The sequence below is a fragment of the Nansenia antarctica genome (assembly GCF_963989245.1).
Source record: "Nansenia antarctica genome assembly, chromosome: 13".
In the NCBI taxonomy this organism is placed as follows: Eukaryota; Metazoa; Chordata; class Actinopteri; order Argentiniformes; family Microstomatidae; genus Nansenia; species Nansenia antarctica.
This window is the reverse complement of record NC_137683.1, coordinates 2321162-2334828: the sequence shown is the minus strand read 5'-3', so window position 1 is coordinate 2334828 and position 13667 is coordinate 2321162. Positions and strand designations below refer to the sequence as shown.

The 13667-nt window shown below is 46.6% G+C and overlaps 1 protein-coding gene across 1 annotated transcript in view; it reads right to left on the bottom strand.

Annotated features, from left to right (window-relative positions):
• The window catches only part of lancl2 (LanC lantibiotic synthetase component C-like 2 (bacterial)), a gene marked incomplete at its 5' end in the record, with an annotated part of 64847 nt that overhangs the window by 37251 nt on the left and 13929 nt on the right, over positions 1–13667 (bottom strand). Inside the window, 2 exons of the mRNA XM_080543841.1 lie at positions 1122–1329; positions 2849–2966. Coding sequence (XP_080399967.1) covers positions 1122–1329; positions 2849–2966 — 326 coding nt within the window. The remainder of the gene's footprint in view (positions 1–1121; positions 1330–2848; positions 2967–13667) is intronic.

The window sequence follows — 13667 nt, the reverse complement described above, 5'->3', positions numbered from 1 at the left end:
ACGAGCGACAAATCTAACTTCCCTTTCTGGTCATTTGGGGAATTACTGTAAAGCATCTAACATATCCCGTATTCCACGGTTCACATTACAACCGAGCTCAGGAGAGACGAGTAGGGATACAGTCTATGGTGAGCGAGGGTTGCCGTCTCCTCTCTCCCTCAACACTCACTACCGCGGCCAGTCTGATAGCAGCCGCGGGGAGCGTACCGTTGTTCCCTGGGTCCTCGCGGGGGGTTCGGGCAAAGTTCGGGAAATAAAGTCATGCATTGCATGTAACCTCAAGTGCTGAACAGTATTAAGTAAACCACAATATATTTGCTAAAGCTTAGGGGCGACCGTGCCTTTTGCAGCCATAGACTGTCACTGCCTGGTAATAACAAGGTAGGCAAATGACAGTATCCCGTCTAAAGTTTTTCACCAGCCATGGTGAGTAGGCTAGCATACGTTACCTAGTGACTGACTGACAAAGCTAACTTGACAGTAACGTTACCCATGCAGGCTGAACAGTAGCGCGAGACAAGTTCTGTGAGGATATTCGCGCGCGGCTCATGTGAGGAATCGCAATTATATTACAGTAACAGTCGCTAACTTGACTGCAAAAGTAATGTAGCCTACTCATGCAGGCTGAAAAATAGCGCCAGACATTTGTTTGAGTTCTGTGAGGATATTCACACGTGGCTCGTGTGAGGAATCGCGATTACATTACAGTTTATTCATAACATACGATTATGACGATTATTTAAATAATAAAATTTCTCCACGATAAGTTATTGCTGGTGTTTTTATCACGATTAACGATAAAAACGATAATCGTCCCATCCCTACCTCTGACCCAGGTCGGATTTTAAAAAGTCAGATTTCATGTGCCTTTTCACACGGTCATGCATAAATCAGTCCTGAGTCACATGTCGTCAAAAAAAAATCGGATTTAGGTCGCATTTCACTGCCGTGTGAACGAAGCCTAAGTTGCATGCCACGTCATCACAGGGTCCCTAGTTCGATTCCGGCCATCAACCTATACTGCACGTCATCCCTCCTCTCTCAGCCATCCTTCCTCTAAATTTGTCTCTTTCCCAATAAAGCAGAAATGCCCTAAAAACATGTAAATACAGCGGCCGTACTTGGTGAGACACTCCTGAGACTCCGCCTGGTTGTTCAGGCGGTGGTGGACCACGGTTGCCACCGCCAGTGGCCCGCTGTCGCCGCACAGGAAGGTCACCCTGCGCCCATTCAGGTTCCTCAGGGCCCTCTTCACATAGTCTAGTGCCCTCTGCAGGTGGGAGGCCTCTTGGGTAACGCGGTGCAGCTGTAGGTACAACAGGGCAATGCCTACAACACAATGAAGTGGGGAGGGGGCAGACCTTATATTAAACCATTGACTGTATTCATACAGTAGATTAGATTCAACTTTATTGTCATTGCAGAGTACAGGTACCAGACAATATAAAAAACTGACATAAAAACATGACAATGATAGTGATAGGTACAGTATGGCAAGTAGGGTAGTTTACAGACATAGTTTGTACAGTAATGTACAGTTAAGGTAACTTATGAACAGTATGTAATAGGGCTGGGCAAACGATCCAAATTTCTTTTTCGATAATCACAAGAATTAACGATCAATTATCGATTAATTGATAAGCTTTTTTTTCATTAAAACAACGCCTAGGGCAGAAATAACAAGCATGTTTTCCTTGGGGAAAAAACGTTATTCTTGTATTCCTTCCAATTAATTTGCAGATGGCCAACGTTACTTTCTCTTCTCGTTGTGCATCACACCTCCCGCGTAATCAGCAATCAGGGTTGGATGTACTGTTTGCAGGTGGTATTTCATCGGGGTCGTCGTCGTGTTGTATTTATATGTCACTGCGCAATGTTTGCAATGAGCGGCGTCGCCTTTTAGATCAAAATGCTCCCACACCAAGCTTCGTTTCGCTCGCTTCGCCATGTCCGAGCTTGCTCTGCTGGCTAACGTACGGGAACTTGTTGCATCATGCCCTACTGCATTGCGAAATTCAATGCGAAGGCAAATGCAAAGTTCATTTCTCACACATAACGTGGACAAACTAATTTCCACTAAATTTATTGATGATTATCGAGCAAAATATTTTGTGATCGACCAAGATCCTTATCCATCAATTATCGATCATCGATAATTGATGCCCACCCCTAGTATGTAATGTACAGATGTATAGAAGAGGCTATATCAAAGAGGTATGTGCAATGTGCAATAATAGGGTATGTGCAAAGGTAGTATTGTAAACAGCAGTAATGCAAAGAGTAAAGAGTGATCACATTGACCAGGGCTGTGCAACCAGCAGTAGTGCAATGGCTAAATTGGATTGTTCACTTATTGTGGATATCGGCACAGCTAGGGGGTGTAACTCCGCTTCGCGTCGTGCCTAACCACCCCGCTAGTTGTGCCGATATCCCACGATATACCTTGGCTTCTCGTTCCATAACGCTTTTATACAACAGTTACCACATGTATCTATCAATATTTCACAGAAGAAAGACAAGACAAACTTTTAATGAATGTATTTTAATGGAACTATGTTTTATTGTAAGTGTATTCATCCGCTGAACAGTTGTTTATCGGTTGCTAAGCAACGGTGATAATGTAACTTCAATAACGGTAATATATACAAACACAGAGTAACATGAAAAGATGTGTCAACATTCCATTTAGCCGTGCGTATATCATGGATATCAGCACGGCTGGAACGCAAACTGACCATGGAGCGGATCTATCCGTATAAAGTACAGTTCACAGTACAGGCCTAGTAGCTCTGTTCCAGTGCTCACAGCTCCTAACATTGAACTGACCTGGGGTGTGGGGGACACTGACCTGTCCAGCCTGTGTAGGTGGAGAAGTCGTGGGGGTCGGCTGTCTTCAACCCTTCCTCCATCTGCTGTAGCAGGTCCTTCATCTTGTTCTGAACCTTTTTCAGAAAGGCCTCACTGATCTGAGGGGGGGGGGGGGCAGGGAGGAAGGGGAGGGCAGGGAGGTGGGGGGGCAGGGACAGGGACAGAGCAGGTGGGGGGGCAGGGACAGGGACAGAGCAGGTGGGGGGGGGGCAGGGAGGAAGGGGAGGGCAGGGAGGTGGGGGGGCAGGGAGGAAGGGGAGGGCAGGGAGGTGGGGGGGCAGGGACAGGGACAGGGAGGTGGGGGGGCAGGGACAGGGACAGAGCAGGTGGGGGGGGGGCAGGGAGGAAGGGGAGGGCAGGGAGGTGGGGGGGCAGGGAGGAAGGGGAGGGCAGGGAGGTGGGGGGGCAGGGACAGGGACAGAGCAGGTGGGGGGGGGGGCAGGGAGGAAGGGGAGGGCAGGGAGGTGGGGGGGCAGGGAGGAAGGGGAGGGCAGGGAGGTGGGGGGGCAGGGACAGGGACAGGGAGGTGGGGGGGCAGGGACAGGGACAGAGCAGGTGGGGGGGGGGGGCAGGGAGGAAGGGGAGGGCAGGGAGGTGGGGGGGCAGGGAGGAAGGGGAGGGCAGGGAGGTGGGGGGGCAGGGACAGGGACAGAGCAGGTGGGGGGGGGGGCAGGGAGGAAGGGGAGGGCAGGGAGGTGGGGGGGCAGGGAGGAAGGGGAGGGCAGGGAGGTGGGGGGGCAGGGACAGGGACAGAGCAGGTGGGGGGGGGGGCAGGGAGGAAGGGGAGGGCAGGGAGGTGGGGGGGCAGGGACAGGGACAGAGCAGGTGGGGGGGGGGGGCAGGGAGGAAGGGGAGGGCAGGGAGGTGGGGGGGCAGGGACAGGGACAGGGAGGTGGGGGGGCAGGGACAGGGACAGGGAGGTGGGGGGGCAGGGAGGAAGGGGAGGGCAGGGAGGTGGGGGGGCAGGGACAGGGACAGGGAGGTGGGGGGGCAGGGACAGGGACAGGGAGGTGGGGGGGCAGGGACAGGGACAGGGAGGTGGGGGGGCAGGGACAGGGACAGAGCAGGTGGGGGCAGGGACAGGGAGGAAGGGGAGGGCAGGGAGGTGGGGGGGGAGGGACAGGGACAGAGCAGGTGGGGGGGGGGGCAGGGACAGGGAGGAAGGGGAGGGCAGGGAGGTGGGGGGGCAGGGACAGGGACAGGGACAGGGACAGGGACAGGGGCAGGGACAGGGACAGGGACAGGGACAGGGAGGTGGGGGGCAGGGACAGGGACAGGGACAGGGAGGAGGGGGGACAGGGACAGGGACAGGGACAGGGACAGGGACAGGGACAGGGACAGGGAGGTGGGGGACAGGGACAGGGACAGGGACAGGGACAGAGCAGGGACAGGGACAGGGACAGGGACAGGGACAGAGCAGGGACAGGGACAGGGACAGGGCAGGGACAGGGACAGGGACAGGGACAGGGACAGGGCAGGGACAGGGACAGGGACAGGGACAGGGACAGGGACAGGGACAGGGACAGGGACAGGGACAGGGACAGGGACAGGGACAGGGACAGAGACAGGGACAGGGACAGGGGCAGGGAGGTGGGGGGGCAGGGAGGTGGGGGGACAGGGACAGGGACAGGGACAGGGACAGGGACAGGGCCAGGGCCAGGGACAGGGACAGGGACAGGGACAGGGACAGGGACAGGGACAGGGACAGGGACAGGGACAGAGCAGGTCTTAGTTCAGCTCCACAGAAGGAGCCAGAGAAGCAGAACCCATGATGATTCTCATCTTCTGCAGCCGCTTGTGTGTGTGTGTGTGTGTGTGTGTGTGTGTGTGTGTGTGTGTGAGCTGAATGTTGATGAGACACACTTCTTAGCCAGAGCATGTGCACAGACGCACCAGTGCACACACAAACGTGCGCATACACGCGCACACACACACACACACATCAGAAATCACAACTAACCAACCCCGAATGGCCTCCAACCATCCATCCACAAGCACTCTCTGTCTCGGAGACGTCTGATTTGGAGAGATGGAAAAACAGAAGAAAAAAAGGCCAACCTCAGCTATTCGCTTAAGATGCAAATCCAGACTGTACTTCCCATTCCGCTTCACTGGGTCGAGACGGTAAAAGAACAAGCTCAGCTGATACAGAGCGGTCCTCTCGGCTGCAGTCTGGAAGCAGTCTTCAGTAGCATGCAGGAGCACTACAGTAGCTCAAACAAGCCTGGCGGTCTCTTTATCACTTTGATCCTTAGGTATATTTATGAATAAGTATTGTGTCACTGTAATACAAAGGAGGTTGCATCACTACCTATACATTACTGTCAAGCAGTAATTAGGCTACTCATATGAAAATGCAATTTTAACATAATGGCAGCATTCATCAAACGTGCAATCATTGCTAGACTAGACTGACATCGTAGAGACAACACTGACTAACGGTCTAACTATAGACATCCAGACCTTCCCCACAGTCGTATCTCAACATGCCAGACAGAGATGTGGACTGGGTCTGTATCTGAGGGATGGTATCATTCAGAAAGCTTTCCCAGCTTTTTTTATCCCATGGATAAAAGCTGCACTCTACAGTTTAGAGATGTTGCATATTACGCTCTAATCCAAGTTATAGCCAGGCATGAAAATGGGACAGGGGTGAAAAGGGTGAGAAGGATATGAGACCCGGAACCTGCTAGGGCAGGGGTGGCCAACCAGTCGGAGACTAAGAGCCAAAAAAGATTATTAGGATAACACAAAGAGCCACATCATACAAGCTGGCTCACAAAAGCACTCCCTCTCTCACATACACACACGCACACATACACACACACACAAAATCAATCAATGTCCAATAGGCTACGAGACCAGTGGCGTAATTTCAGCAAAAGCCAAAGTATGGCAAGGTACCAAGTGGGGGGTGGATTTTGTTTTCAAATCAGTTGTGCAATAGTAAATGTTGGTGAGTTGTTTCTATACAATTGACTTATATGACATTAAGGTAATGAATAAAGGAGACAACTACAGTATGTAGGTAGTAATCTACATCTTTCCTAGCAGGTGGACCTGGTTCGATCTCCTTCTTGCATCATTAAAAACACTATTGTAAGACCTCACCTGTGTCCCTGTACAGTTTGTCTCTGCTGCCCTTTAGCCAAAAAAGGCCCTTATGTCCATTTTCTTTTTTTCCCCTGGCATAACCTCCCGCTCCCTCCATAGACTTCATCCCCTCCCACTCCCTCCATAGACTCCATCACCTCCCACTCCCTCCATAGACTTCATCCCCTCCCACTCCCTCCATAGACTCCATCACCTCCCACTCCCTCCATAGACTCCATCACCTCCCACTCCCTCCATAGACTTCATCACCTCCCACTCCCTCCATAGACTCCATCACCTCCCACTCCCTCCATAGACTCCATCACCTCACACTCCCTCCATAGACTCCATCACTTCCTGCTCCCTCCATAGACTCCATCACCTCCCACTCCCTCCATAGACTTCATCCCCTCCCACTCCCTCCATAGACTCCATCACCTCCCACTCCCTCCATAGACTTCATCCCCTCCCACTCCCTCCATAGACTCCATCACCTCCCACTCCCTCCATAGACTCCATCACCTCCCACTCCCTCCATAGACTCCATCACCTCCCACTCCCTCCATAGACTCCATCACCTCCCACTCCCTCCATAGACTCCATCACTTCCCGCTCCCTCCATAGACTCCATCACCTCCCACTCCCTCCATAGACTTCATCCCCTCCCACTCCCTCCATAGACTCCATCACCTCCCACTCCCTCCATAGACTTCATCCCCTCCCACTCCCTCCATAGACTCCATCACCTCCCACTCCCTCCATAGACTCCATCACCTCCCACTCCCCCCATAGACTCCATCACCTCCCGCTCCCTCCATAGACTCCATCACTTCCCACTCCCTCCCTGCACTCATATTCAGACTCCATTGTCATGACGGACTTAAAAGTTGAATAAAGCCAGCTCCCTATATAACAACAACAAGGAATTATCTATTGGCAGTTTCTTGTCACTCACAAAGATGTAGGCTACCCTTTTCTAGGTGAGAGTTTCAAGAGTCTTGCCTACCTGTCTAGCTAACTTTTCATCTTTCTCAGCAAAAGTATGTAATAGCTCAACATCGTTTGCACTCTCATCGTTACCATAAAATGCTAACGGGTCTATTAATAAGGTCCACTCCTGAGAGCTGAGACTTGACAAGTCAAATCGCTGGCGATTCCTTGCAACTGCCACACTTGCAAAAATAAATGTTCTCAAAAGTCGAAGGACCCTTATTGGCTCCTGGCCTGTGCCCCTTTTGCCCGTGCGGTATTCCGTCTATGCGTGCGCACATTATAGTTTCAACCCTTCACGCGCGCGCACACATGTTCGCTACGTCTTTTTTCTGTGGCTCCGCTCCACAGCCCCCCCCCGCCCCCCGCCACAAAACAAATATATTTCACGAAAGGTGAGTGATTATCATGCCTGTATAGCCTAACAGTATCCAATCCAAGAGTGTAAAAGTAATGTAAATGCAAGAAGGACACTGAAATAAGGTTGCTGAAACAACGGTGCTAAAATATTTTTGCAGAATATGAACTCGAATTCAAGAAGGATGCTGAAAAACTGCCTAATAACAGCATTCTACAGTGTCCAGCTGCCTAATAACTAGGGGTGCAACGGTTCTCGTTTTTTTTACGGACGGTTCGGTTCGCGTTACACGGTTCAATACACTAGTGAACCGTGACGGTTTTCGGTTTATCCTGTGTTTCATTCAAAGTCGGATGTTTGTTCATGGCGAGCGGAGTTGAGAACATGGCAACAGTTTGAGGAAGCCCTGGATTGCTACAAATCTGCGTTGTGGGGTCATTCATTCTGGTTTTGGTATTGAATACAGCGATGAGAGAATGAAAACAGTGAACAGAAACACGTGTCGCAGAAATGCTTCACGCGTGTCCTATATGCGCTTAAAATGTGCATAATTGTATATGGGATACAGCTCTCATAGCTAAAGTGCATTTTTACTTTAATTTCTTCGTCTCCTATTATATACTAGTCCTCAAGCCTAAGAGGCACTTTTTTGTGACGCCAGCTGGTGAAACCATAAACCACTCGCGTGAAGCGGCTATACTTTGTGTTCATGGGTTCATTGTTATTGTTTGAGGCTAACGGTAAGTGATACATGGCTTGTAAACATACTTTAATTTTAGGACGTGTTCAAAAGCAAGGACTGTGTCATCTAATTATGTGTAGTTATGTGTTTCTAGCATGTTGATGTTCTATCAGCATGTTGTTATGTTATTCAAATACAGTTTAGATGTTCATAGCGCTGTGTTTTGTTAGCCGCTAGCTGTTAGCAGCATTTGCTTCCGGTTTCATGACAGCTAGTTTAACCCTATCCGCTTGTTAAGTCTGACGTCAAAAGTGACGTTTAACTATTTCCGGGTCTAAACCAGAAATTCCCTGCACCAGAGTACCTGTGAACTACAGCGGTAGAATGACAGTTTAATCGTTTTTTAGACTCGGATCTATTCATTCAACAAGGGACACAGCACTTTCCCGTTTTCTCCATATTGTCAGGGTATTTGAGCCTCGGAAAAGCACTATATAAATATAATTAATTATTATTATTATTTCTCCATTTCGAAGACAGCGCCAACGTTGGGACCCGGAAACACGTCACGACTTAACAAGCGGATATGTGCCAGAGGTCTAACAACATTCAAATGACTCTAACTTCGTCATCTTTTTTCGGATTTCAATGTATGACACGTCATTTGAAAGCTTATGATCTGTAGTTCCAATCCACAACAAGTCACATTACATTTGTAATTTTTTTACATTTGAAAGTGTTTTTTGTTTATATATATATTTATATTATACAATATACCAGCCATAGTCTGGAATGTGTCTAAATGTTAAAGTTCCATAAGTATAAGCAAAATAAAGTAAAGTAACAGTTTGTTAATAAATAGTAGCATTAAAAAAAAAAATGCCGTACCGAACCGTGACCCAAAAACCGAGGTTCATACCGAACCGTGGGCCAACTGAACCGTTGCACCCCTACTAATGACAGCATTCTACAGTGTCTAACTGCCTAATAACAGCATTCTACAGTGTCTAACTGCCTAATAACAGCATTCTACAGTGTCTAACTGCCTAATAACAGCATTCTACAGTGTCTAACTGCCTAATAACAGCATTCTACAGTGTCTAACTGCCTAATAACAGCATTCTACAGTGTCTAACTGCCTAATAACAGCATTATACAGTGTCTAACTGCCTAATAACAGCATTCTACAGTGTCTAACTGCCTAATGACAGCATTCTACAGTGTCTAGCTGCCTAATGACAGCATTCTACAGTGTCTAACTGCCTAATAACAGCATTCTACAGTGTCTAGCTGCCTAATAACAACATCATTCAACAGTGTCTAGCTGCCTAATGACAGCATTCTACAGTGTCTAATTGCCTAATAACAGCATTCTACAGTGTCTAATTGCCTAATAACAGCATTCTACAGTGTCTAACTGCCTAATAACAGCATTCTACAGTGTCTAGCTGCCTAATAACAGCATTCTACAGTGTCTAACTGCCTAATAACAGCATTCTACAGTGTCTAACTGCCTATTAACAGCATTCTACAGTGTCTAACTGCCTAATAACAGCATTCTACAGTGTCTAACTGCCTAATAACAGCATTCTACAGTGTCTAACTGCCTAATAACAGCATTCTACAGTGTCTAGCTGCCTAATAACAGCATTCTACAGTGTCTAGCTGCCTAATAACAGCATTCTACAGTGTCTAACTGCCTAATAACAGCATTCTACAGTGTCTAACTGCCTAATAACAGCATTCTACAGTGTCTAACTGCCTAATAACAGCATTCTACAGTGTCTAACTGCCTAATAACAGCATTCTACAGTGTCTAACTGCCTAATAACAGCATTCTACAGTGTCTAGCTGCCTAATAACAGCATTCTACAGTGTCTAGCTGCCTAATAACAGCATTCTACAGTGTCTAACTGCCTAATAACAGCATTCTACAGTGTCTAACTGCCTAATAACAGCATTCTACAGTGTCTAACTGCCTAATGACAGCATTCTACAGTGTCTAGCTGCCTAATAACAACATTCTACAGTGTCTAACTGCCTAATAACAGCATTCTACAGTGTCTAACTGCCTAATGACAGCATTCTACAGTGTCTAGCTGCCTAATAACAGCATTCTACAGTGTCTAACTGCCTAATAACAGCATTCTACAGTGTCTAACTGCCTATTAACAGCATTCTACAGTGTCTAGCTGCCTAATAACTAGGGCTGGGTATCGCCACTGATTTCCCAAAACGATTCGATTCCGATTCACAGCTCCCGATTCGATTCGATTCACGATTCGATTCCGATTCGATTTAGTTACAATATACATTTTCCTTGAATATGAAGAGATTCTCAGAACTAATGCTATAAATGGTTCAAGGAACCCTATAACATGTAGCATTGTTAAACATATCAATGTTTACATTAAGAATTGACTCCAAAGCAGTTACATTAATGTACTTCTTATTGGAACATAAATGAACATCATTGACCAACATTTTGCTAAATCAGACACTACAAAAAGTGCTTTTTAACGTGCTTTACTGCAGCCAGTGTAAATAAAGGGGCTACAAACATAGCCTATCGGTAAACAAGACATCTCATATCCCTCAGGACTGTCTCAAATAGCTTATTTGCATAATATATATATATATATATATATATATATATATATACAAAATAAAAATGGGCAAAACTCAAACGAAAATAGTGCAATAGACAGGGGTGCACATAACTTTTGGGGGCCAGTGCTCAGAGGAGCACCTAGGGATGCTGCTTGGTGCTCCCCGAGCTCGCGAGTCACGACCCGTCCCACAGGATGGATGAAAAAGGGATACATGGATAACTTATATTAGCAAAACGACATTTGTTCATAAATAAAGATGAACGAACAAATGATTGTGTGCAAAACAAAAGAAACAAATGCAAAATCAAATGACTGCTCTTTAAGCATGAAAGTCTGTCAGACTCCTTTAAACACAATGAAATCAACTGACATCTCTTTAAGCACTAACTGAATGTCTGTTCTTTAAACACAATGAAATCAACTGACATCTCTTTAAGCACTAACTGAATGTCTGTTCTTTAAACACAATGAAATCAACTGACATCTCTTTAAGCACTGCTCTGTTCTGTAAACACTGAAATCAACTTTTCAACAAAAAGTTACAGCCTAAGCATTTATTTATGCTACAAGCGTAATCATCATCATCACTGCTGTATTGACTGCTGTTAATACTGTCCTCAATTTCAACCATGGTAGAGGATGTTGTAGGCTATCACTTTAAATAGCTCATTATTTTGATTGTGCAACAAAGTCTTTTTTTTCTAATAGAATTCCCAACCATATCCTGGGTCAGGGGTCGAGGTGCGATAATGAAAAACAGCTGTAAAACAAACGTCTGAAAGCTTCAGAGAAAAGAAACGTGAAGTGGTGTTGTTTTTCCTTTTAGCGACGAGTCGTTCGGGACTGAATTTTCACGTGCGGCGTGATAACCGTGCGATACGCGATACGCGGAATGAAAGTACGAGTTACATACTTTCCGAATGTTTTCGTGAGGGGAGTCGCCGTGGTCGTCGTCGGTCGACTGTTGTGATGCATTACTCGTCGGGCCTTCGGCTGAGGGGACGGCAGATAGTTACTTAGTGGGGCTTGCAGTGATGCAGCAGTCAGCAGTTGGATTTTGAGGAAGTAAATTCCTCTCCCAGCGCTTCCAGCTGTTGGTGCGCAAGAGCGCGTTCATGCCGCTGATCTGCCGCGCAGAATGCATTTTGGCGACGCATGCGCACTGGCGCACCAGTTATGTGCTAGGGATGCTCCGATCTGGATTTTTGGGGCCGATACCGATCACCGATTTTTTTCCTCAAGATCAACCGATACCGATACCGATACCGATTTTTAAAAAAATACATAACTGTAGGCCTACTGACTGGATAGCCTACATATTTTTTGCTTTTTAGACAAAAGTTTTGATCCATTAGGCACCAAGCAAACGCAGACCCATTTTTATGGCATAGTAAAAGTCTGGCCTATCACCCAGTTAGGGCCTGAAGCCCAAGTCAGTCGATATGGCTGTATAAAAGACATCATAAACGTGGCCTTCATGGTTTACATACTGTTACGTCCTCCTATGTTTTCTGTTCAGTTATCTGTCTTCCCCAGGGGAAAAAAAAAAAAAAAAAAACGGTTTTTGCGATCGGCCATTTTTACCGATCACCGATCGAGTCATTTGGAGTGAAATCGGCCGATTTAAATCGGTGGCCGATAAATCGGAGCATCCCTATTATGTGCACCCCTGGCAATAGATGAGGGTATTTTGGGGAACAAAAAAACACATTGTAAACCATAATGTCCATGAAACTAAAGCCCTTCATTACTGCTTTCTCACTTTTTGGAGATTGGAAGATTCAGGAATAAACATAATTGGAAAATCAATGATTATTAAAATACTGTAGTATAAAGTAACAATAAGTTAGTGGAAACACCACAAATCTACGGAACCACTTATTGAGGCATCACCCTGACGTGAAACATGGAAAAGAGGATCCGAAACAAGCCTCGCTGATAAAGTGGCAAGTGATTGTCAGGTACGAGTCCATTGCTCTGGATGTCCAGCTGTCACACGTTATGGCAACTCTCTCTGCTGGCTGGAGTGAAGTTGCGATGTCACGTTTCACCTGTGCGGACATGTCTGGGACTATCACTTCACTCAACTGTTTGCGTGTCGGTAACACGTAGCGTGGTTCTAGTACACTGACGACTAGTGTTGTTCCGATACCGATACTAGTATCGGCATGGCCACCGATACGCACAAAAATGCTGGTATCGGTATCGGCGAGTACTAACAAAAAACAAATTCCGATTTTTTTTTTTTTTTTTTTTTTTTTTTTAAAGTACTAAAGTTATTTTGTTTGTAAATGTTCACTTGCTGTTGCACTACTACTACGACTGTTTTATATCTTAAATGGATATTGCACTGATTGGCATCTGTGAGAGCCACATTTCAGGTTTTATAAGGGGTTGATTTTCTTGTCACCATACCAGGTAGACAATAAAAAAAAGTTCTATAGTATTCACTCTCTGTTGGTATTTTTTCCTGTTTTACAAAGGTTTTGAGCAGTGCCAGACTAAGTGTTAGCAATAATTTTACATCGAGGTGAGTATGCGGCTCAAAAAACATGTTTTTTTGTTTTGTTTTTTCAAACGCCGTGGTATCGGATCGGTACTCGGTATCGGCAAGTACTGCACGGTCAGGTATCGGTATCGGTATCGGGATCAAAAAATGGTATCGGAACAACACTACTGACGACGCTGTAGTAATTTGTTGGGCACGCGGAGAATTTGATTGTAATTTGCAACCAAACGTCTTTATCAGCGAGGCTTGTTTCGGATCCGCTTTTCCATGTTTCACGTCAGGGTGATGCCTCAATAAGTGGTTCCGTAGATTTGTGGTATTTCCACTAAATTTAACCTCCACTGCGCACAGCTTGCATAATGGCTTTGCTTCTGTCCTTCTCATCTCTATCGTCATAATTTTTACATCCAAAATGCACCCAGACATCTGCCTTTAAGCCTGGTCGTTGCGTGAGATATGATAAATTCTTGTAGTGCGAGATTTGGCCACGAGATCTCGTTGCGGGTTGAAGCTGCAAGCAGAAAAAAAAAAAAGATCGATCTCGGGATTTATGAA